The 23,996-nt window shown below is 43.0% G+C and overlaps 1 protein-coding gene and 1 non-coding gene across 3 annotated transcripts; both read right to left on the bottom strand.

The window, feature by feature from the left end:
- Positions 1-3,169: 3,169 nt before the first annotated feature.
- Positions 3,170-3,252, bottom strand: trnal-uaa (transfer RNA leucine (anticodon UAA)). Its single transcript has one exon. It is a non-coding gene; the product is annotated as a tRNA-Leu (tRNA).
- Positions 3,253-9,123: 5,871 nt separating this feature from the next.
- On the bottom strand, positions 9,124-21,882 carry ccnd1 (cyclin D1). Of its 2 annotated transcripts, XM_061245566.1 has the most exons (7): positions 21,591-21,882; positions 21,427-21,473; positions 20,622-20,983; positions 18,939-19,154; positions 18,320-18,479; positions 15,140-15,288; positions 9,124-12,918 (listed from the first exon to the last, which is right to left on the bottom strand). In XM_061245566.1, the coding sequence occupies exons 3-7, from the start codon at positions 20,814-20,816 to the stop codon at positions 12,763-12,765; spliced, it is 876 nt and encodes a 291-aa protein (XP_061101550.1). In that variant the 5' UTR covers positions 20,817-20,983; positions 21,427-21,473; positions 21,591-21,882; the 3' UTR covers positions 9,124-12,762. The 2 variants fall into 2 exon arrangements, with proteins under 2 accessions (XP_061101550.1, XP_061101549.1); XM_061245565.1 differs by lacking the exons at positions 21,427-21,473; positions 21,591-21,882 and having other exon boundaries at positions 20,622-21,160.
- Positions 21,883-23,996: the final 2,114 nt, after the last annotated feature.

A 23,996-nucleotide genomic window follows, 5' to 3' on the forward strand; every position in this document is an offset into this window, starting at 1 on the left:
ACCAGGTCCTGCAGGCTCTCCCTTCACATCTCCAGGAGGACCCAGCACTTCCGTAAGTCATCGAGTGTCATCCAGGCTGAAATGGAATAGTATGTCCCAGGCCTTCCCATATGCAAAAGGTTTGTAAAGGTCATAGACTGTATGTTGATTAGTATGACACATATATAAACATACTTATTTGTACATGATTATGGCTTATACCCACAGTTTGTAAAAGATAAAAAAAGAGGAAAAGCATGTGGTGTATACAGAAAATACGAAACACATGTGTTATAGAACTGGCATTAATCTTACATGAATTCACTCATATTTAAAATATAAGGTACACATGTAAGCCACAATAAGATCCACACAGCTGTTGGACCCCTGAGCAAGGCCCTTAACCCCACATTGTCTCGTGCTTAGTCTAATAAACTCTAAGTCACTTTGGATAAAAGTGTCAGCCGAATAACAAATTATTATTGATCAAATGGTAAATGGTTGGAATTTATATAGTGCCTTTAACCAAAGCGCTGTACAATTCATGCTTCTAATTCATCCATTCATACACACACACAGAGTAATTGGTTGCCATGCAAGGCACCAATCAGCTCATCAGGAGCATTTGGGGGTTAGGTGTTTTGCTCAGGGACACTTCGACACACCCAGGGCGGGATCGAACCGTCAACCCTCCGATTGCCAGATGGCAGCTCTTACCGCCTGAGCAATGTCGTAATCAGCACACTGCATATGATTTTTTTTTAAACCTTTCGCATGTGGGTAAAACTAAAAAAGACATGGAAATGGAGGCAGGTGAGTGCAGTGGCAGCTAACAGACCGCATGCCGGAGGACGGAATGCGGTGGTGCGGCCAGTGACACAGTGCTTCCCTCGCTCCTGTAATCCCCAAACCGCAGCAGCGTGCCTGTACCCGCTCATCTTCTAATCAGGACGGACGAGCGCTTCCCGGGATCAGAGGGAAACGCACAGGAAAGAGACGCACAGGAAACCGCCGCACCACCGCGTAACACAAGCAAACACAGATTAGCCCGGCGAGTTAATGTTTACATCGCAGTGGCAGGCGTGTCATTACGTTTGACAAGTGCATCTCATTAAACAGTACAGTATGGGAGTATGGGAAACCCTTGTATAATTTAACATGTGTACTTACATAGCACATACTATTTATATGTAATTATACAGGTGCAAGGCCACTATGCCATAACATGCAACCACATGCCACCTACTGCCACCCATTGGAGAAATAAGTGTAACACTCCGTGACGCAGATAAACAGATTATATTTCACTGCGCAGATTAGAAGATTTGCCATTGTGGTTTTACACGACGCTGTGAAATATCATGTAGGTATGATAGTCATGGATGATTTCTTGACTGCTTTCTACTTACTCTTAACTTCTCAAATTGGGCTACCTCCTCTTCTTGGACATGGCTATCCCAGAAACTGACTGCCGTGTAAGCATGTTTGTCTACGAGTGTGTGATTGTGTTGTGTTCATAATCTGGGGGTAACCTGGCTCTGGCCGTAAGAGCAGTGGTCTGGCAGTCGGGGGGTTGCCGGTTCGATCCCCTGCCTGGGCTGTGTCGAAGTGTCCCTGAGCAAGACACCTAACCCCTAAATGCTCCTGACGAGCTGGTCGGGGCCTTGCATGGCAGCCAATTGCCGTCGGTGTGTGAGTGTGTGTATGAATGGCTGAATGAGAAGCATCAATTGTACAGCGCTTTGGATAAAGGCGCTATATAAATGCCTGCCATTTACCATTTGTGTTCATAATTGTGTGGGCGTATTAGCATGTGTGTACATGCTTTTGTGTATTTGCTCGTGAGAGCATGGGTATGCGCATATGTGTATACCAACATACATATGTACACTCTATGAGCACTTTATTAGTTATACCAGTACACCAGCTTGTTAATGCAAATATTGAATCAGCCAATCATGCGGCAGCAACTAAATCCATAAAAGCCTGCAGACTTGGTCAAGAGGTTTAACAGACCAAATATCAGAATGGGGAAGATATAAGTGACTTTGACCGTGGAACGATTGTTGGTGCCAGACAGGGTGGTTTGTATATCTCCGAAATTGCTGATCTCCTGGGATTTTCATGCACAACAGTCTCTAGAGTTTGTAGAGAATGGTGCGAAAAACAAAAAAACATCCAGTGAGCAGCAGTTCTGTGGGCAAAATGAGAGGCGTCAGAGGAGAAGTGCCAGACTGGTCAAAGCTGTCAGGAAGGTGACAGAAATGCAAATAACCACACATTACAACAGTGGTATGCAGAATAGCATCTCCGAACACACAACATGCCAAACATTTAAATGAATAGGCTACAGCAGGAGAAAACCAATAAGTCTAAAAAATAAATCTAATAAATGCCTAATAAAGTGCTCACTGAGTGGATATACTCATTGAAACATGAGGACACAATGAAAAAAAAAGAAATGAATGCCAATAATTTTCACCATAATCCTTTCCCCAGCCCACACAGGTACGCAGACAACAATACAATATCTCCAACCGATAGTATGAGGGGAGTATCAGTACTCAGTTCTGCTCTTGGCTCCATAAGTTTGAAGGATGCTGTTGCATCCTTACAGAATGTTCTTTATCTAACATGCTCTTGTAAAGCTCCAGCTGGATAAATGTGTTCGAGTACTCACAATGTGACTTTATATGCCGCTCTGGACAAAGGCTTCTGTCAATAAAAAGCATAATGACATTCTCAATGGTTCAGTACATGCGCTGCCATTAGAAGGCATTCTGCCTCTTTCGAGGGCCCAGTGTGGGGATTGGATTGTAGGTGATAACAATAACATCAAGGGGTGCAAGGATGATGGTGAGGTCGCCTCTGGTGTCCAATATCGAAATCCAGAAGGACAAAACAGACAGGCAGCTGACAGCTGGCCTCCACTCTCCGTAGCAGCTGAGCACCGTCTGGCAGCACTTTCTGCGGACGACAGATAACACCACGCTCTTCCCAGACGGCTGAGCAGCAAGGCTGGGACTTGGAACACTATTGATACATAATTTACCTGTACCCAGCCGTCAGACTCGACTCTGTTTTCCTGTAATCTGTTCGTGTTGGTTAGAAGAACTGCCAAGTTACTGGAAGCAAACAAAGGAAAGAAAAGGCACAGGATTAACTTCAGCACTTGGACATTGGCAAAGGATACCAGGAGCGGGGTTCGAACCCACGTGGACATATGTCGATTGGATCTTAAGTCCAACACCTTAACCACTCTGCCATCCTGGTAGACGCAACAGCCGCAGCACCAACAAATACACATTGTTGTGTATTATTGCATCAGAAGAGTTTTCTATAAGATCAGACCGTGTTTAAGCCTACTGCTCTTAGTTTTAAAACCGAGCTTGAGCAGTTTTTTTCAGCAGGGTGGTACAACTCCGGTCCTGATGTTTACAGACACCAATAACAGTGTTGAAAGGAATCAAAAGCCTAGAATCAAGACTACCCATCTCCCTAATACCTGCGCTAAGGAAGCACCTGAACACCTCACTAATCAGAAACACCTAAAATGATAGAAATGCCCTTAAATAAAAGCTGTGAATATGGACTTTAACCACATGTAAATGGATCGATTACAAATCCAGTAGTGCACACCTATGTATGAAATCTTGAGTTTCTTGACCATCTCACATGTGGATTAGCCTTCATCAGTAATAGTAATTTGTAACTTTATCGATATCTGCAAGGCATAGTATAACATGTGCTGTGGTGTTAGCTTTTGGCTAGCAAAATAATGAATTTGGTTAGAAAGTGGAATTGACCCAGTGCCACTTTAGAGAGAAATGAGTCCGGAGAAAAACATCCAAATATTAAACACCATCTTAAATCACAGACTGTGACAGAAACAGTTATGTGAAAAGCCTATTCATTTTTCCCATGGAGAAATTGTGCTTTGATCCGGAAATCAATTCATAGGCAATGTTTTTGCTCAGGGTTATGCAAGACTTCCAAGGCTATTGGGTCCAAGTCCGGACTTTGACTAGGTCACTCTAAAACTTTCATTTTGTTTCTTTTCAGCCATTCACATGTGGGTTTGATTTTGTGTTTTGGATAATTTTCTTGTTGCATAAACAACTTGTGCTTCAGCTTCAGCTTACGGACAGATGACCTGAAATTCTCCTTAAGAATTTCCTGCTACAGAGCAGAATTCAGGGTTTCTTCAATAATGGCAAATCATCCAGGTCAGTAGGCTGCAAAGATCCCCACACCATCATACCATCACACCACCACCACCTTGTTTGACTGTTGGTATGACACTGTCAACAGTCAAACGTAATGTAAAATGTTACTACGCCCGACATAATTGGGCCTGTGTCTTCCAGAAAATTCCACGTTTTGCTCATCTGTCCATAGGACATTATTCTAAAAGGCTTGAGGCTCATCCAGTTGTTCTTTCTTTTTTTCTATCTCCCATGAATCCTATTATTTCCCAGTCTCTTTCTTACTGTGGATTCATGAACACTGACCTTAGCTGAGACTACAGAGTCCTGTAGTTCTCAGCTATTGTATAACATGTTATATTTTGTAGCTTCTTGGATGAGTTGTTGCTGTGCCCTTGGGTCATTTTTGGCAGGCTGGCCACACCTGAGAAGATTCACCACTCAAGATTCATGAAGTGTTCTCTTTTTGGAGATAATGGCTCTCACTGTGGTTTGGTGGAGTCCCAGAGCCTTAAAAATGGCTTCAGAGTGGCCTAGTCAAAGTCTTTACTTGAACCCAATAGTGCTGCTGGAGAGATCTGAAATGAACAACTAATGCTTGATAAACTTCCAATTTGTACAAATTAAGGCAGTTATGCGAATAAGAGTGGGCAAATTCCTTCATAGCGATGTGAAAGACTGATATCACATTATAGGAAGGGTTTGGCTGAAATATTCCGGCTAAAGGTGGTGCAGCCAGTCATTAAATTTAATGGGGGCTATTACTTTTTCACAGGGCTATTTTAACATTTTATAGCACTAACATTTTTTCATCAAATAAATGAAATAGTAATTTAAAAAAATGGTTTGTGTTTACTCGGGTTCCCTTTGTCTCATATTACATTTTATCTAAAGATCTGAAACCATTCACAAATCTGCAATAATAGAGGAAATAAGGAGGGCAAATACTTTTTCACGGCACTGTATATACAGTACACAGTATATAGGCTAACTTAAGTGAAAAGGTGCCTTCTGAAGGAAATCCATAATACAAAAGGCCGAATGTAAATGATGTGAGCAGTTTATATAGAGACCTTCTTTCTTCTCTTGGCACATACTGTAAAACCTCTGATTCCCATCTGTAGCCTGCATATAAGAAGCATCTGAAGACCACTTCCCCTCTTAGCTTTCTTTTTTATGAGCTCAATCCCCCCCCTCGCCCTCACCGAGGAGGAAACAGATCCATAGTCAGAAATGTTCTGTGACTAATTCAGAACGTAGTCAGAACAGGAGACGGAGAAGGAGAGGCGAGAGAGAGGGGCGCGGAGAGGGAGAGAACGGAGTGAAAAAAAGAGGTGAAGCGGTGCCGTTTCTTGGGTTTCCTTTCAGCCGGGGGATCCGGGGGTTGGTAAATGTGCAGGAATTTCAGAAGCAGGTGGTGAGTGGTGCCATGAACAAAAACCACCCCCCACCAAAAAAAAACAAAAAAAAAAACATGACAAACGCTACCGCCAGGCACCCCTAACTGTGGCCCCTGAAAGCTCCCCACCAAACAGAGGAGCGTCCGGTCTCCCTCACCCCCCCACCCCTTTCTGAATTGTGGGGTGCCCAGGGTCTCTACACACTACCCCTGGCCCCACACATACCCCCCCCACCCCTGGCCCCGTACCCCCCCTCCCCACCAACCTCCCACCCCCCCCCCCCCCCCCACACAGTAGTGTTGTGCCTGGCAATGATAAATGTGCGAGTCCCTTTTAAACACAAACAACCAAAAAACCTAGCCACATCAGAGACTGAGACACAAGGACTGGCTAACACAAGGCACAATCTATTACAAAGGCCATTGAGTGGGGCTGAATACCGGTGCTCCTGGGTGACTGGCGATTTATCTTTCGCTAAAGCAGCATGTAAGGACGCCGCGCAGAGCCTTGGGGCAGCGGGAAGGGTGATCTGCGGTCACGGAACGGGAGAGGGGGCCTCTGGTGGAGCCGTGTGGGACGCCGTGCCGCGGAGGTAACGCGTCTCGCCGAGTCCTTCTCGCCCCCCTGTCAGCGGGTCCAGGAGCGATGTTGACCCTTCCTCCTAAAACGGCGACCGCTGTGATCACAGGGTCTGGGAGCGTCGTATTCCGGCAGCTCCTGTCATTGGCAGGATCGTGTGAAATATTTTCAGCTCCTTCCCCGTTGCTTAGGGCCACCAGGCCAATCCGACAGGTTCGGGAGTTCATGCATTATACAGGTTTTCCAACTGTCACAGTAAATATCAAAATATAGTTTCACAAGCATAATGGACATGTGTACTGTGAATATTATTGCTAAAGTGCAGGGTGAAATGACACACAAACAAAAAGTCTTCACATTAACATATGACGCCCACATCAAGCATGCTCAACTTCACAAAAAAACTTAAATTAACTGGTTTCAAAAAATTCACCTTGACTGAAATCAGTGACTTTAAGACCAATTTTAGTTCCAGATCAGTTTAAGAGGAATGAAGTATAAACTTGAAATACTGGAAGTGTTGAATTTACATCAAAGCAATTTAAGTTAATTTAAATGGCCGATACAGTTCTTGGTAAATTGAATGATCTGAGTCCTTGGATTGAAGTTTCTGCAAGCTGATTTCAACTCTTATTTCACCACTTCCCACTGTCTATATTACTCATCAATAAACAAACAGTGTTAATCAACATGGTCAGGAAGGTTTAGGAGGCAGTTAGCCAAAAGACTTATAACAAAAGCTAACCCAATACATGTAAGCTTCCATGCATCCCCTACTTGTGGTGTATTTAGAAAGTCATGTCAAAAATTTTAAGGTGATATTCACTTTACACATAAATGAAGCCTATCAACCTTGCTGAAAAAAAACAGCTTAAGCTAGGTTTTGAAAGAGCTGGTAGCTGGTTGACCAGTTCAGACCAGCTCTATACTCAACATGGTTTGAGCAGCTCAAACTATGTTTTGAAACAGCTTGAAGCTGATAATTTCATAGCTGGATTTCATACCAGGAAAGTCACACTGCAGGAGAATCAAACGGAAAAAATTGATCAAATGGATCAAGTAATGGAAAACGACATTCAAAAATAAAGGAAAAACTGGAATGCAATTTGAATTGCCAACACAATGAATTCTACAGGGTAGAATCCTTGCTTTTCAGAAACTGGACTACCTTCTGAAATTATAGTGTTCCACCTGCGCACCTGTGCCAATTCCACTAATGATCACCAAAAGATAACAGCTGAATATGTGTAATGTTGCATGCTTGCTTTAAGCACATCAATGGTCCATGGACTAGGTTAAGCTGTCTTTAGATGGAGGCCATAGCTGAGTTTTCAGTGTTTAAACGGTGAACCACAGGAAATGTGCATGTAGGTTTGAGAAGGAATGCATTGAATCACAAAAAAGGGAAATAATTTAGACAACAGTCACCAGGGGACCCAACCCTGTGGCTAGCAGGCACACTAAAAACAGCCCACATTTTTATGAATTGACTGGCCCTGTGAACTGTAAGCTTCTATCTGCATTCTACGTAGTTTTGACATCCTAACTGAAAACTGAAATGCAGGGCAGTTACATTATATTACTGTTTTGGCGGATGCTCTTATTCAAGTGCAAATCATAACCAGGGACAGGTGCACTGAAAACCCTCAAAACACTCAAAAATGAGCTATAAATATGTTGTTTATGGGGCACTAAATATATGTGTGATGTTTTAAAGGTTGTCCCTGCTTGGAGCCCATTAACTTTGGGTTTTTATCTTAAAACCACTGCTGATAGAACCTTGCAATTCTAAGGTTATGAAATAATTATACTTAAGTGCAATGATTATAGCATACAGCATACAACATATTGTACATGTCTAATTAGAAATTATGATCAGTTCATAGATCAAAATGACACCCTAAAAGTACTCTGAATATACAAACTCATTTTTGTCAAAAATATCAGTTAGAACCTTAAAATTCTTAGGTCTGGATGTAGGAGTGTCTATAAAATAATGTCTATAGATGCCTATGGCAGAAAAATAGATAATAAAAGTATTCTCTTTTGTGGATGCTGGACATTTATCTTTTGATTGAGGCCCGACGTGGCAGCATTCTGCCCCCACCACAGCGGTCAAGGGAGCCTTTCATGAGAGTGGTGCGGCTGCAGCGCTAAGTGTTGGGTTTCCCCGCATGCCAAACGCGCGCAGTCCGGCGGGACCTGAGGGGCGGACGCGCGGTGAGTCAGCAGGGCCTTTCGGCGGTGCAGAGTTCCCCGTCCCTTTGTCCACTCTCCGTCCAGCTCACGTTCGCTGGGCTGTGGGAACGGATTAGGGTTTCAGCCTCTTTTTTTTACACAAACCTTTGATCAAAGGCATTCCTTGCATAACAAAACATTGTATACTGTGTCACACACATGCACGCACACACACATGCTAGCACTTAACCCCCCACCCCCCCACCCCCTCGCTCCCAAGACACACACACACATGCGCGCACACACACATATATACACACACACACATACACACATACAAGCACACACACAGAGTACCCTGGTGTCAGCTGGATTGATATGCTTTTATTTTGTATGCAATGCCCACCTATCTAAAGTCTATGGAATGACATGCTAAATTATGCAGATATCCAATGACAATACTATGAATGTTATGATTCCATATTATTGTTTCAGCGTTATGTTGATTGCCATATTAAGATGTGATGCATGTGTTATTCCATTGTGTTTAAGTTTTAAAAAATTGCATTCCTATGTATATGTTTGGTGTGTACATGTATGTGTGTGTTTCTATGTGTCCATTGTGTAAATGCAAATGTTTGTGTGTATGTGTGTGTTTTTGTATCTTAAGTTGATAAGACCTCTAAGACCTAAGTGTGCTTAAGTGTCTGGTGTACTGCTTATAAAGAGAAACAATGGAACAGTGTTAACAATGACATACAGAATCACAGGAGATAGAGAGATGACGGTTTTTGGAATTTTAATTTTTAATTCTGTTTTATGCCAACATTCCAAACATGTTCAATACAGGTCTGTGAGTAAAATGTTGTGCATTTCAGACCAGCGACTGTAAAAAAAAAAAAGATTAAAAAAAAAAAAGGTCATGTTTTATGAGTTCTGTTGCATCTTGGAACTGCAGTCAACCGTTGGCCTTCAAACTCAGTGCCCGGACAATGGCACTGAGAAACCTAGCCCAGAGCAGACTGCAGTCCAGGCAGCACACCATAAGTGAAGTTAAAACCGCTGACTATTCGTTAGGGATGTGAAGTCCGATTACGCAGTGTCCCTCAGTGATTTTGGGCCAAGAGGGGCCGTATTGCCACATTTGATGCGTGAACCATGATTTGTTCTCTTTCTCTTTCACAAGATGGACATACAGTGAAAACACTGAAAGAGCAATGTTTTCTTATTGACAGTTTTTTTTTTCAATAAACAGGTGTCACAAATATCATTTTTCATCTCTTTTTTTCTTGAGGTAACAAATATTCTTGATCCTGGACCGAAAATTAAATATTCAAGTCCCCTGGGTCCCAACTTAAATAACAGCTTTACAAGCAGTCAGAATGTTCCATCATTTTCTGTCCTCTTCCTCCTGCTCTTCCTAGCAAAACATATAGCAGCACCATATCTGTGGTTAACTGGACTCCTGCCGGCGAAGCAAGGACTTTGCTAGCTTGTGAAAGTCTTTCTCTCACCAGACGGAGGACGCTTATAACTCCTCCCTCCATACTGATCTCGCTAAATAAACACTGGACGCCCCGTGAAAGGAAAATTCGCTGACAGTAACTGACGTTCTCAAATTAAGGAGGGAGAAAAAGAAATAGTGATGGTATCGATGGAATCTACTCCAAATTTATTGTGCAGTAAAATACACTCAGTTACAAATGCCATGTCTCTGGCCACCTGCATTGAAGACAAGACCAAACCAGGTACATATCACTGTGTTAAGTTACTATCACAAAAACATACTATGGCTTTAGAAGTAGACATGGCATTTACAAATCCCATCATATCTGCTTTGAATTTGTACAAAAGCTTTATAAATATAAAGGGGGGGCCTTCAATGGCCTAATATGGGGGATACAGTCTCTTTCAATGAAACAGTTTAAAACTCAAAGAGTTATATAATCAGGTTTGCTATGGCACCAGTTTCAATCAACACTCCCTGTTCTCTCCCTGCAGGACCCATTTGGATAATGATAAATGCATTTAATTTGCAGCTGAAGACAGAATTATCAGGCACTGAATAAACAAAATAAAATAGAATTAAAAATAAAAGCAATAACCCAGACTACATTAACAATAAGTCTTGACTGTTGAATGAGGTATCGTGAAAAAAACAGGAACCTTGTCTATTTTCACTTTTTTTTTCTTTTTTTCCTTTTTTTGGAATAGCGCAGAAATCACATTAAGTAAAAACTGATCACATAAAAAAAACTACAAAAACAAAGATGTCAATAAAATCACAATTTTCTATGAGAAAATTAAAATCTATTACATGGCAGTATATTGACATTGTAATAAAAATGATCCACAAATAGCAGCAAAAAACACTTAGATACAAGAAAAAAAGCATTGTTTTTTCTTTTTTCATTTTTTTTTCCATTTTTCATTTAAAAGTCATCATACTTTGCTGGGAATATCTCCATAGCAGCTCAATATGAGGAGTGTACACTCCCATTTTTATTCTCATTGTACAATCAACACCTTGATTCGGCAGCAATGCGCTCACACCACACCATCTCCTTTCTCCTCCCCTCAGCAAACTTCAACGGTTTTTCCCCTCCAGCTTAACCCCAAACACTTCTCTCTAGAAATATGACAAAAATAACATCTTCCAAGTTTGTGCAAAAATTCTCTTTTAGCCACATTAAAGTTTTTTAATTTGAAGGTTGGGAAAACACATTGAAAAAAAAAAAAACTTTTTTCCTTTCTCTTGTTCCCCCACCCTAAGTACACCAGTTATGTACAAGGTTTAACTATGCTGTTTATTGTACATTTTCTAACACCTCTCTTAAGCAGGGCCCAGCAGCATGAAGCTCTCATTGCATTGAACAAACCCTGTCCTATAACAGTCCGCAAACGATCATGTGATTAGCAGGTTCAAATAATCATTTAAAGAAGAACTAAGCATCCTTTCATTCGCTGTACTGGCCTTGAGAGGAGAGCATTTTTGCAATAAATAGTCATTAGTCTTTATATAACTATAAATTACACACTTTAGTGTTGCAAACGCTTAAGCTTCCAATGCAATTCAGGCAATAGGAAATACAAAGCTGTGCCCTCAGTTGTACACACGCCGTCCCTACTTGTGGGGGCCGCGTTGTGTGTGATCTGTTTTCCGACATTAAGGAAATAATAGGCGAGCTTGGAATGCCGGGACTGGAACTACACATGCACAGGGTATGTGGGGGCTTCCCAACGGTGGGCTTTCTCCGGATAACACCATAGTTAAAGAGAAACCAGCTCCGTGGCCCAAAGGCTAGCCTGCCCTTACTCCTAAACCATTCCATTTTCTTCTCTCTGAACGTCCTGCATGGTTGTCAAAATAGCCAGCGCTGCGTAACTGACTGAAAGTGCTTTTAAATGGAATGGTTTCAGAAAATAAGACAGAATGATTTCTACAAAGCCAGGCTGTGGATTGAAGCTTAATGATAAGTCAGCTTATTGTTTTGTGCCTTGCTGCTGGCTGGCTGTACAGAGTAAGTTATAGGTAGCAGTAAAATACCACTAAAATACATAAAGATTTGAATGTGTGGGTGAAGCCAGACTCACACAGGCAGTGTTAATGGTTACATCTCACAAGCAAAAAGCACTAGTAATCCACAGCCTTCAAAGGAATAACATATAACGACGTATGCTAAACAAAAATATGCTATAGGGGTTACAATACCATTTCAAAACCTGAAGAGGACAAACACTAAGGACAGTGAATTTAAATAGTCTAGACAACAATGTAATAAAGTGACTAAACGCGTGAGCAAGCAGATACACAGAGGCCTAGACTGCAAAACAAAAGGGAATTTTTTAGAAGTGTAACAACATACTATCTAAGCAAGCAGGAAAACAACAGACATCTTCTCATTTAAAAATGGTTTGACAAGCTGAAGAATGACATCAACCCACTTTCCTGCATGATAAATTCATAGGCACAAAGTCTCTAAAATGACAACAAAACAAAATAAATTCTGGTGTAAATGTCATTTTTTGTGTGTGTGGCGTATTGTAAGTTGCACAAATATTATTTTTTATCTTTTTTTCAATAAAGTCGTATTGTTACTTAAAACAAAATGAGGGCGATTTCGTTATCGTTTTTTTATCCACAGGCCGAAGGGTAGGAAGGGAGAGTGACGGTGATGATAAGAAGCAAAGCCTCGATCCCTTCTTCAGCGCTGGCCGCCCGGGCGGAGCGGGGCGTGGCATTTCGCCCGCGCCGCTCCGCTGGGGGCCGTGCACGCCGGTGGGTGACTGTGATAGCGTGAGTGTTGGGCAGTTGCCGGGGGCAACAAGATCCTCTTCCTGAAGAGTTCTCCGTGGCGATCTCGCCGAGGGCGGGGAACCCCCCCCCCCCAAAACCCCCCCCCAGCGCCTGATTGGCCTGCTCAAATATTCACGTCCCTCACGTCTGTGGGAGTACAGGAGAGGTCGGCCTCCTCTTCCACCGTCTTAGTTTCCGAGGAGACGCTGTGCTGCTGGGCCTGCCTGAGGCTGGTCTCCAGTAAGGACTCGATCTGCTCTTGACATGCCCGAAGACAATCCTGCGGGAGAGAGAGAGAGGGAGAGAGAGAGAGAGAGGGGGAAAGAGATTATTTAACATTATTGAACAAACTTGTGATCTATGTAAAAGCAAACGTAAATGTGTATCCCTGTATTTGCATCAATGCAGCGGTTGCCCTTTAATTACGTCACTGAAAGCTGACCAGCTTTTCTGAGTACACTCTCGGATGAAAACAAGCCAAACTACCACACCGCAGGTTCACGGTTGCATATTTACAAATACCATAATGGCTCAGCCCGTGCAGAGTGAACTGTTGTCTTGACATCTCTCTGACCTCCCTCTAAGGCCCCAAAAATTTACAAACAACATCGTGGGCCGGCCAGCGCGGAGACGTTGTCTGACACCCCTCTGACCTCTGCAAGGCCCCGGTCCCAGAAGCCACCGGGGCAGGAGACACGGCCCCTCAGAAGAGTTAGCGCTCGCATGACTGACTGTGAATGGGCCAGCGTGGAGGGAAGGCCAGAGGCCTGCCGCATTCTTTCACTCCCGCTTCAGAAGTGGACACTATTCACCGGTGCATTGTCAGTTCCTCTATTCCTCATTTTTCCATGCCACTGTGACGCTGTTATGCTGCGTGGAGTTAAAGCCCCCTAAAACAAAATCACTCGATTTCACGCTTCTGCGCTCATACGCTCTTATATAGCACCTTCATTCTGTGGGCACTCACATGTAGAAATATACCCTGGGGTAAAATCCGGCTATAAACAGCTTGAAATGACCAGTTTCAAAACATATATTGAGCTGGCCAAACCATGTTGAGTATAGAGCTGGTCCAAGCTGGTCACCCAGCTACCAGCGGCTAAAAAACTTAGCTTGAGCAGTTTTGTTTCAGCCGGGTATGTATGTGGGTACATAGACATAGATATAGATATATAGACAGCTTGATAGATATCAAATCAGACGAGAGTTTCTGCTCTTGATATGTGGATCTAGCCAGTAAAAGAACAATGCGGGCACATGAAGCTGCCGAGCTCCTGTGTGGGAGGATTAGGAGGAAGACAATGCCCCGTGAAAGGCCAGAAACCCAATCTGCTCCGGCAAATTCCTGGCCCCAAAACAATGGAAGGTAAAGCAATTCACTGGCTGTAGGATAAGAGGGATGGCTCTATTCAGGCCGGGTAAGGATTGCCCTCGGGGACCTGATTCTAATGATTCGGACTCTAATTACCCGGGATCAAAGGGCCGACAGGAAATTGGATCCCTGCCGATGTCAAAATAAGGCTTAAAAAAGTTATAATCGAATGCCCTTTTTTAAACTTGCACAAAAGTCCTCTTGTTGTTAAAGAAAAAAACTTTGAGGATGCTATCTGAGAAATAAGCCTTGTTTGATCAGCCTTCGTTGATATTTCAGAATTTAGCCATTTTGTCAACAACGTCAAATTGCCGTTATACAACTTAAAGATTGCTTATGACATAGTTACTCGAGCACAATTGAATTCTTCCTACATAACCCAGCCTTCTGTGGCAAACCCAGGCATGTGCTGAGAGTGAACTGCTGGTCCTTTTTTACGACTGCCCCCACCCTCCAACCACCCATGACCAGGGGGTAGGGGGGATGCCCCCCTCTTCACCCACATTGTCCCAAATGTCGACAGACTTTGATGAACAAGAGGTCGCCCTCATCGACACAAGTATTTGCATGCATCCTGGCGGTCTCCCCATTCTCCCTGCTTTTTCTCGCACCCCCCTTCGCCACCCCACCCCCAGTCACCCCTCTCAAAGCCACCGAGGGCCGAGCCTCCTGCTTCCACGACGCAACACAAAAGGGCCGAGGCGTCACCTCGGATTTTAACACAGCCATTCTAATGCGGACGGTCCCATTGGAACCCCCTCTCACTGACCCATTGACTGGCCAGATTTCCCTGATCTGGTAACCTGCTGGGCCACATCTACTGTCTCCCACCGCAGAGACCGTCCTACAGCCAGGCAGCACACACACTGCGCCAGCCCCCAAATAATAAACCTAAATACGATCATGACTAAAGCTCCTTTAGAAACGGGAGTGGGGGGTGGTGGTGTCCAGGAAACTGAAAGGCCTTGTTTGCCACCCTTATCTAAGCCCTTCACCCTGTTAGCCTCCCTTAGCACAGAAAAGGGGATGGTTCGGTAAATTTCACGCAATGTATGTTGATAAAACAGTTCCAGTCTTTTTTTGAGAGATGCATTTGTCTGTGAACGGGCATGGAGGCTTGGGGGCGTACCGGGTCGCTCTTGATGATCCGGGCCAGGAACTCCGTGAGGTTCCTGGACGACAGCGCGTTGTCCGTGCTTTTCAGTCGGAGGCCCTCGAAGGCAGCCGCCACGCTGCCGGCAGCGATCATGGAAGGGGGGCTGGCGATGAATTTGACATCTGAAATGGGGGAAACACAGAGGAAAAGACGGGGTGAGTTCCGGCGACGAGGCAAACGTGCGCACAGACACAGCCTCGCCAGCGGTCAGCACAGTGTGAAGGACGTAAAAGAAGCCTTAAGGTTTGGGACAAATGTGAGTAGAGGAGAAAGGACATTTTTCTGCTTGTGTAGCTGCTTTAAAGTGCGGGATGTGGGGGGTTGAGGGTGAGGGAGGAGGAGGCGGGGGCTTGGATCATGTGGTACGGCTGCATAATGGTAGGTCCGAGAGGAATGTGGAACAATCCGGGACATTCGGGAGTCCCGCTGTGCTGACCAGCTGTGGGAGGCCCTGACTGCAGGGGTCTGTAATGTAGGTCGTGGATGACCCCCCAATTAACACATGAGCTCATTCCATGTTTTCCATTACAGCTCCCAGACACACACACACACACACACACACACATACCCCTCCGCATGCACACACGAGTATCTATCATACCCAGATTCACACAAAAAAAACACCAAGACTTCAAACATAAAAACATCCAAGAGACACATGCATGGGTTCTAGTGACTTTAAATGCACTGATGATGATACTGGAGTCCCAGAACTATACTCCCCACCATCAAGGACCAAGAGATCCTCCACATACCCCTGGCACAATCCGGCCATGTTTGTTCTTAAACATCACCAGTGGTTTTCCATTGAGCCATAGCTTGGCCCATGAAAGAACACAGATTTACCGAGTATGTCAACCATTAATTTCAGAATATTCATTTTGAGGCACTCGAAGCTTGTAACTGGATGTCCCTCCTTGCCCTCAAAGATGGTGGCACCATTGTTGCCTGCCCTTGGCCACTCTACACTACCAAGAGCCCAGGGAGGGTGGAGTATGGGATGTGATGAACTAGACCTGACATTGGCACAAAGGCTACGGAGGCCCTCTCTGACTTAGCCCACATCCCCGCCAACGTATCCAAGGCTCCTCCCAAAATGGGGGAGGGCATGAGCTGGGGCGGGACTGGAGCCCTGGCCGTCTCTCAGCAGAGTTGAAGTGAGCATGCCCCTGTCTCCTGCACTGGAAATTTTTCATTGACGTAAATCAAAGAGACATTCGGTTTCAGAGACCGAGGGTGCAACAGGTTGGAACTGGCTGCATACCAAGGCCATAGTTCACTCCACAACGAAAACAGAAATACAGGAACTGCAGTGGGTACTCCCTCTCTCTAAATGCAACTCACTCCAACTCAACTCATTGTCAAGACCATCAGTAGGGCATTACACTACCAAAGCATACAATAATAATGCAATTAGCATTCAGAAGGGTGGGTAGGGGTGGTGCTGATTAACAAATAACAAAGAGAAAACATAAAAAACAGCCAATATATAAACAAAACCTATCCAAGGGACAAATGCTGTAGTTACCTATTCAATGCCCCTGAGGCTAGACTCCCCTGCCACATTCCATACAGCCAGGGGTGCTGTGGGTCCCTCTCCCAGTAAGTCTTAATGGTTTTCCTTATTCACAATTTCTCAGATTTGAGGGAGGGACTTTTCTTTAATTTAGTGCATTTATCAGAACGTACGATCCCCCCCCCCCCCCCCCCCCCGCAATACGACTAGTCCTAATTTGTCTGTGTGGCTTTGTGCAGCCTCTCTTGTAATTAAAAACCACAGCTCTGCTTCACACCAACTTTCACCATTCATTATAGCTCAGGTTTTCTCCCCTGTCCCCCTTCAATTGCACCCAGCCTCCCCCCCTCCCGAGGACTGACCCTTTCTCTCTAAGCCACAGACAGCGTACGACAGGGCCTTGCCAGAGCTTGCTCCTTTCCCTCAATTAAGTGCTAACTCTGAGCAGCACCACGAGCAAAGCCTTGCCTCTGACCTAGCGCGGCACAAAAGAACTTCCTTCACACAAATCCACTCCTCTTAAAGAAGGAGGAGGAGGATGGGGGGGGGGGGGGGGGGGGGGGGGGATTCAAAAGCTGAGCAGGAGGAATGCTCCTTCAGATCACCTTGAGTGAAATTCCTGGTGCTCCCCAGAAGCCAAGCTTCCACCCGCCAGCCTTCGGCGGGGGCTTAGAGGATTTGGGAAGGAGTGGAAACGGGCGCAGTGTGCCGCCGTACGCTCTGACCGGACGCCTCTCCGAGGCCCTTTCATCTGCTGTTAGGCCGTCGGAAAGGGCCCTGGCCCGGGCTACAGGGCCCTGGCCACGCTGTGGGCTGCAGGGCTCGGCAGCGATAAGACATGCCTGCCCCATGTGACACAATAACCATGCACCCCCCCCCCGCCCTGCTTCTGTCCACCATTATCAACTTAGAGGGAGCGAGGCAGATACGATACTCAACTGCACCCAAATCGTTCTGCCTTTATACAGTCATATGAACAAGAAGACTGCTGCTCCTAGTGGCAGAATTCTTGCAATGCCTTCATTCCGAAATTAAGCCCTCATCCACTAGTATTAAACTCATTGTTGTACAATGATCCAGGACTAATAAATTCATACAAGATGCACACTACAGCGGTTAATGGGGATTGCACAAGGTTTGCAAAGGGTGATAGCTATGTTCTACTTCATGCTTGGGTGATATATAACGCATAACTCAAGACCAGCACGTAACGCAGGACCACTGTAGCAATAATGACTTAAATGTGAAGGTAAAATGGATATGGGTGGTAACTGCCATTGCAATCTGGCAAACAAATCATTCGAAATGAAGAGATAAACAGCAGGATATGAAATAGCCGGAACTGACTTTTACCACTCCAAATAATACACCACAAATCATGCCATCGTACACACACTTTAAACCAAAGGAAACGGGCATTTCCTTGGGGAATATCAATTGAATTGCTTACCTTTCGGAACCTTTTTTTTTTTTTAGTAATCCACTCCTACATCTCAGGGGAAACACACAACATCACCCTAAGTCATTTGCCCTGCACAAAAGCCATGACGGCAGAGACAAAAAGAGGACAGAACGCTCGCCATCGCGCACCAGGGGACAGCGGCTTTAGCAGATGACCAGGTGACTCCCATGCATACCTGTTGCACATAGAGCCACGAATGTCTGGGCGTGCTTGCGTAGGATTTGCTTGGTGTCCTGGTGGAGGGGCAGTTTGGAGAGGAAATGTTCAATGAAATCGTGGGGAGTTACAGAGGCTAGATCCCATTTCAGTTTATTCAATGCTAGTAGTTCCATTTGCTGTTGGGAAAAGGGAAAAAAGATTTGTGTGAGCGCAACGGCTTGTTTTACGAAGGGAAAAAGAAAAAGAAAAAGTATAATACAAATACACATTTACACCGCTAGAGGGTAGTGTCGCTCTGCAGCTTGAAATATGGTACAGTCGACCGGGCCACAGTAGCCCTACAGTCCTATTAAGGAAGCCTCTTCAAATTCTGAAGTTGCGGTTGATTTTATACATGTAAATGGCAACAAAGACACACACAGTTTTAACCAATGAGTATGTAGACCACCAAAGAATAGCCTAAGTTAAAATACAATTTTAACATGTTATGCAACGTGCCCCCCCCCCCCCCCCTCACAAAAAAGAGAACGTGTGATGATATTATGTTTGGGCTTCAAAACGTGGAATGATATTATGAAATATAATATGCTGAATTGCATGTTGCAAATTGTCTAGGAGTCAATAAATCAATTTACCAATAGTTCGCCGGGTCGGATGGAATTGTCGGTGTATATGCACAGTTTCTCCGCCGTTAGCGGGATCGTTTCCTTCATTTTGGAGGCCAAAAACATACACGTTGCTCCCAGTAACTGTAGTCTGGTTTTCTTTGTGGGTTCCACAGACAAAAATCTGTCCAAATAATTCATAGCCAAAGGAAAGACCTCCTCTTCGCATTTCTGCTCCTCGCATACCTGTTATCAAAAGAAGAACACCTTTAGATATCTTACACAAATTAATTAAAACAATGCAAGTCCACAAACGTCCCTTATGGCTTGTACCATATATAGGCTATAGAGTAGAGATAAATAAATATACCGTTGAGTTCCTATGTTTAATATGAACTCAATGAAAGGCATACGAAACTCTTTATTGATAAGACGCATAAGACGCAATGCATAGATTAGGCTACCTATTGCACCCTATATGATAACCAGGCATTATAACTATGCCTAAAATAAACCTTTGCAAAAAATGCATTAACTATAGTAAGCAGTTCCGAAATTGTCAAAAGGTTTTTTTGGTCTTTTTTCTCCCCTAGGCATGCCTTTCTCAAGCACAAAGGTGGCGTCCAGTTCAAGAGTCGGCAAGAATTTAATAGTTCGTCATCTTTTCAAAAAATATTTAAAAATATTTTAAAATTGTTACAGTAGTCACAAATTACATGAAAATGTCCATTGGCGTATGCTTTATTGCAAAATATCACGACATACCGAATATTTACGTAAATAATGACTAAAAATAACTTAAATAAAAAGACCCCGCTTATTCGCAGGGACCATGCGACATTTAGATCTCCTCATGACACGCAACTTCAAAAATTAATAAAAAATATACGGACGCGTATAATATGAACAAAACCGACATGTAAATGTTGTAAAATATGTGTACTTCCACGCTATGTACATTTTATAAGAGTTTTCCTGGCCATTTTAATAATATTTAGCACATTTCAGAAGCGATCTGTAGAAACTCTGTACGTAAACTGCGTTTGTTGAGCTATAACAAAACTTTATCAACATAAATAAAGCGTTTTATTTTCATAACCGTCATATAATTTTAGGAATGACTGAAATAAGTAGTATTCGATGCAAACCTAACATAAATGCCAGTAAATAGATTATTACAGATTTTTTACAATATTAAATACTTTATCACACGAGAACAAAGATGGCGCATAGCTATTACTGGCACGAGTTGCACTGCATACGTGTACATTGATTTAAAATAAAATAATAATAAAAAAACATTTTTCAAAGCTTCCAGTCTAGGCAAAGAAACAAAAAATCATATTGCAAGAACTGTTTTATAAGACAAACAAATAAGTAACGAGAGCACATAGACACGCCAGGAATACATAGCTAATATTACCCTGTAACATTGCTAATAGCACAACGGCAGATAAACATTCAAGGCAGAAGCCATTAATGACTAAAACAAGCCTAAGAGTATATGAGTTTGCCGAGACAACACTTTATGAAAATTACGAAGTAGCTGCCCGAGTTGTAGCTGTCTTACATGAAAAAAAAACTATATTTCCAATACATTAAAACGGGTCCAAAGGGCACAGCAAGAAATGTCAGGAGGCAGAATCATGGAGAAATATTACGCGTAGCCAAAATACATTTTTGTTTTGTTGTATTTTTTCCAAAAACACAAACCTCCAGCATCCATGTGGCAACAATTTTCCTCATGTAAGGCACAATTTCTTTCTGGACACATTTGAAGTAATTTGCAGAGGGGAGGTAAGTGTCTTCTGCTTTTAGCATTGTCTGTAGCACTCTGTCAGTGAGTAGGTTAGCGTCTTGGTAAGCTCTTCTGATCTCCACTTCACAGCACAGCAGCTGGTGTTCCATGTCTTTTGGGCAGCTGGAGCTTTGGGCTTTCGAAGGATTCAGAGGGAACGCTCTGTAAAAGTTCCGCGGATGCTGCGCGTTGCTACTGCTGCGTATGCCCTCTGGAGGTTCCAGGACTTCGCTCTTCCAGACAAAACTCTTCTTAAGAGCTCTCTGCTATGACGTTACTGTTGTTAAGGGAAGATCAAAGCAAAGCGAGCATGAGAGAGAGAGAGAGAGAGAGAGAGAGAGAGCGAGAGAGAGGGGGAGAGAGAGAGAGGCCACAGGGAGGAGGGTATTAGTCTTAAAGAGCTATCCCACACGTTTTTCTAGTCCTTCCCATCGCCGCCAGTACATTGCTTAGATATGGCAATGATGGGAGGTCTTTTTCTCGTGGTGGCGGCGGGCCTGGGCGGGGGTGCATGGGGTAGGGGATATGCTTGTGTATTGGCGAGGGGGCTGTTGGGGGCGGTATAAGAGGCACATTGACGATATTGTCATCCGCAAGAAAATTTCCATGAGGAAAGCGTTTTCATTTGCTGCCCACAACTACCCATAGCCTTTATAAACGTGCTTTAAATGTGTGCATCTTTACGTATGGAAGAAGAACACCAATGTCTAGCCTACTTACGTTATCATAAAACTTTGCGGCTCCATAGGCTTCAAGTAGCATCGATGCTATAAAATAAAAAAACACAGTACATATTACCTATATATTTCAATAGGAACAGCAAGTAGCCTACTAGGTATGACGCCTACGCCTACAATACATGACATTAAATCTTTAAACATTACCTTTACTTTCACATTTTATTCTGATTCCGTGAAGCTGTACATATTATTAGCAAGCACGCGACAGACAACAAACACGAAACGGCACCAGCCCATTCATGTAGGCATTTTATAGAAACATTACATAAATGCATGTGCGTACATCTGCATGTATGATATAACCTACAGACAAAGGCAGTGGGCTACTACGTAAATAAATACTGGGTTTTCAAATAGTTAAATTCTGCATAGGACAAATTGGCTATTGTTAATAAGACACAACGATGCACAGCTTAGCTACTTCCTTCTTAGTGTAGCAATATCGGCTAAAGTTAGCGGCCAAGCAAATATTTTAGAGGAACCCCAGCTCAATCTCCCCAATATGGAAAGAAACCGAAATTAGTTTAAACCAATGGGGCTAACTTCTGTTACTACACGGAAATGAAGCAGACACACAAGCATGCTGTCTTTCAGTAAGGGGCCGTGTAAAAATGTACACTATCACTCATAAAGGTACATGTCTTGCCGGATTTACGATACAGCACACAGTTTTCTGCAAATAAACATACAGTGATAGATAGATGCACTGAGGGCTCGTCTGAATGTTTAATTTATAGATTTTTATTTACGTGTATTATCGTGACGAACAATTAAAACCATGCTTTCCACCTTCACACGGATATTCACAAATTAACTCAACAGAACCTGTAAATAAATTATAGAAATAATACGCTTATTTATAGCAATTGCTTGATAATGCAATCCACAGCTGATAATTTTATATTTGTACAAATACTGCATCCATAGCCTATTTTCCGGTGGTCCTTATGGGACTTAAATACGAAATGAAACTAAAAGTACCTAAGGACAACTGAACAAAGTGCGCTGTGGTTCAGGCATGCTTGGAAAATTAAGAACCGCAGAATTCATAGAGGCGTTATGTATTGCTTGAAGATGCAAGCCCGTGTTTTATTCATTGTTTTGTTTCTGATTGCAACCATTTACAAAGAGCTTATCGGTGCACTGAAATAAGGTCACTTCCCCTTTAAAAACTACTGTCGCTTGAGCATAAATTGGAGTCTTGTACATTCCTTGCATTCCGATCTCTACCATGTTACCAGCGTTTTGTGCACCATAAAACCTATAACAAAGACGCATCCCTAAGGCCGGAATGTTCCCAGCGGAACTGGGTAACTTTACAAACGACTAAGCGTGATTATTTGGGAATAGGATACATGATCATGTAGTTGAACTATGAATATGTTGAAATCTTGTAAATTCATACTGCCCTGTTCATTATGTGTGAGTTTTCAAGATAATTTTAAAAAGATCGTTGCATGTGTTTAAAAAAAATTATTGATAGTAGCAATGGAAACAGACACGAGTGACTTTCATCAACTAAACAAATTAGCGCATGCATAAAAATATAACAATGATTCCTTGCTGCGCTTACAATAAGCGCATAATTAGTGTATGGCACATAATAAGTATAGACATAGTCTTAACAGTGTGTAATTACATGTAAAGTCGATCGGCTCTCCAGATTCAGTCAATAATTAAATTACAATGTGTCATACAATTATTAAAACAAACGAAAACTAACATTCTTTAACACTTAAAAGCACCTGCTTATTTGAAATCACCATGCCATTCACTATGCCTGACAAATAAACAAAACAAATAAACAAAATCAATAATTTCAAATACTGAGCACCACACACAGACGCAAACACAAACACAAAGTTGACATTTTCTTTTCATTCTCCTGGTCAATGAAGACAATGACTGCCTGGCCATGTGACTTTTTAGTGTGGCTGCTACTGTAAGGATTACGGTAAAATTATTGGCCGTGAAGCTGCGTCGGGAAAGGAAGCATTTAAAGATGCAGAACCTTTTCGAGCCATATGCCGCTATCAACCAACCAGAAGAAACACAGTTACAATTCATGTAAAGTCTTGTAAGTCTCTATGACAAACATGCATGTACCACCCAGTTAGAAAGACATCGACTACTATTACAAAAATGACATTCATTTCTGTATCAATAATTATTTAAAACATGGTGCAACAAAAGAGGAATGTTAAGATTACATTAACATTGGAGTTCATGGTGTCCTGTCTTATCACAAAATTACTGTAATTTATTAAGTATTAAGTTTATTGAGTTCCTATATACACTCAGTGAGCACTTTATTAGGTATTTATTAGACTTATTTTTACTTCTGCTGCTGTACTGCTTGCACTGCTAACTCACAATTGGCTGATAATCGCATGAATGAGTAGGTGTGATAAAGTAAAAATGCTCCTAATAAAGTGCTCTGTGAGTGTATATGCTTCCCTGTCTGCTCTTTGGACATGGAAATTTCTGATTTTATTCGGTATTAGGAGTAGAGATGCACAATTATGTGGGATTCACAGATGTGTGTATGTG

The sequence above is a fragment of the Conger conger genome, chromosome 6 (assembly GCF_963514075.1).
Source record: "Conger conger chromosome 6, fConCon1.1, whole genome shotgun sequence".
NCBI lineage: Eukaryota > Metazoa > Chordata > Actinopteri > Anguilliformes > Congridae > Conger > Conger conger.

Excerpts from the sequence above, each read along its gene's own strand:
- ccnd1 (XM_061245566.1), bottom strand. The coding sequence starts at position 20,816 with ATGGAACACCAGCTGCTGTGCTGTGAAGTGGAGATCAGAAGAGCTTAC. Across the intron at positions 15,289-18,319 it reads CGTGGCTCTATGTGCAACAG|ATGTCAAATTCATCGCCAGC; the intron begins GTATGCATGGGA and ends CCCCCATTTCAG. Across the intron at positions 12,919-15,139 it reads GGATCATCAAGAGCGACCCG|GATTGTCTTCGGGCATGTCA; the intron begins GTACGCCCCCAA and ends TCTCTCCCGCAG.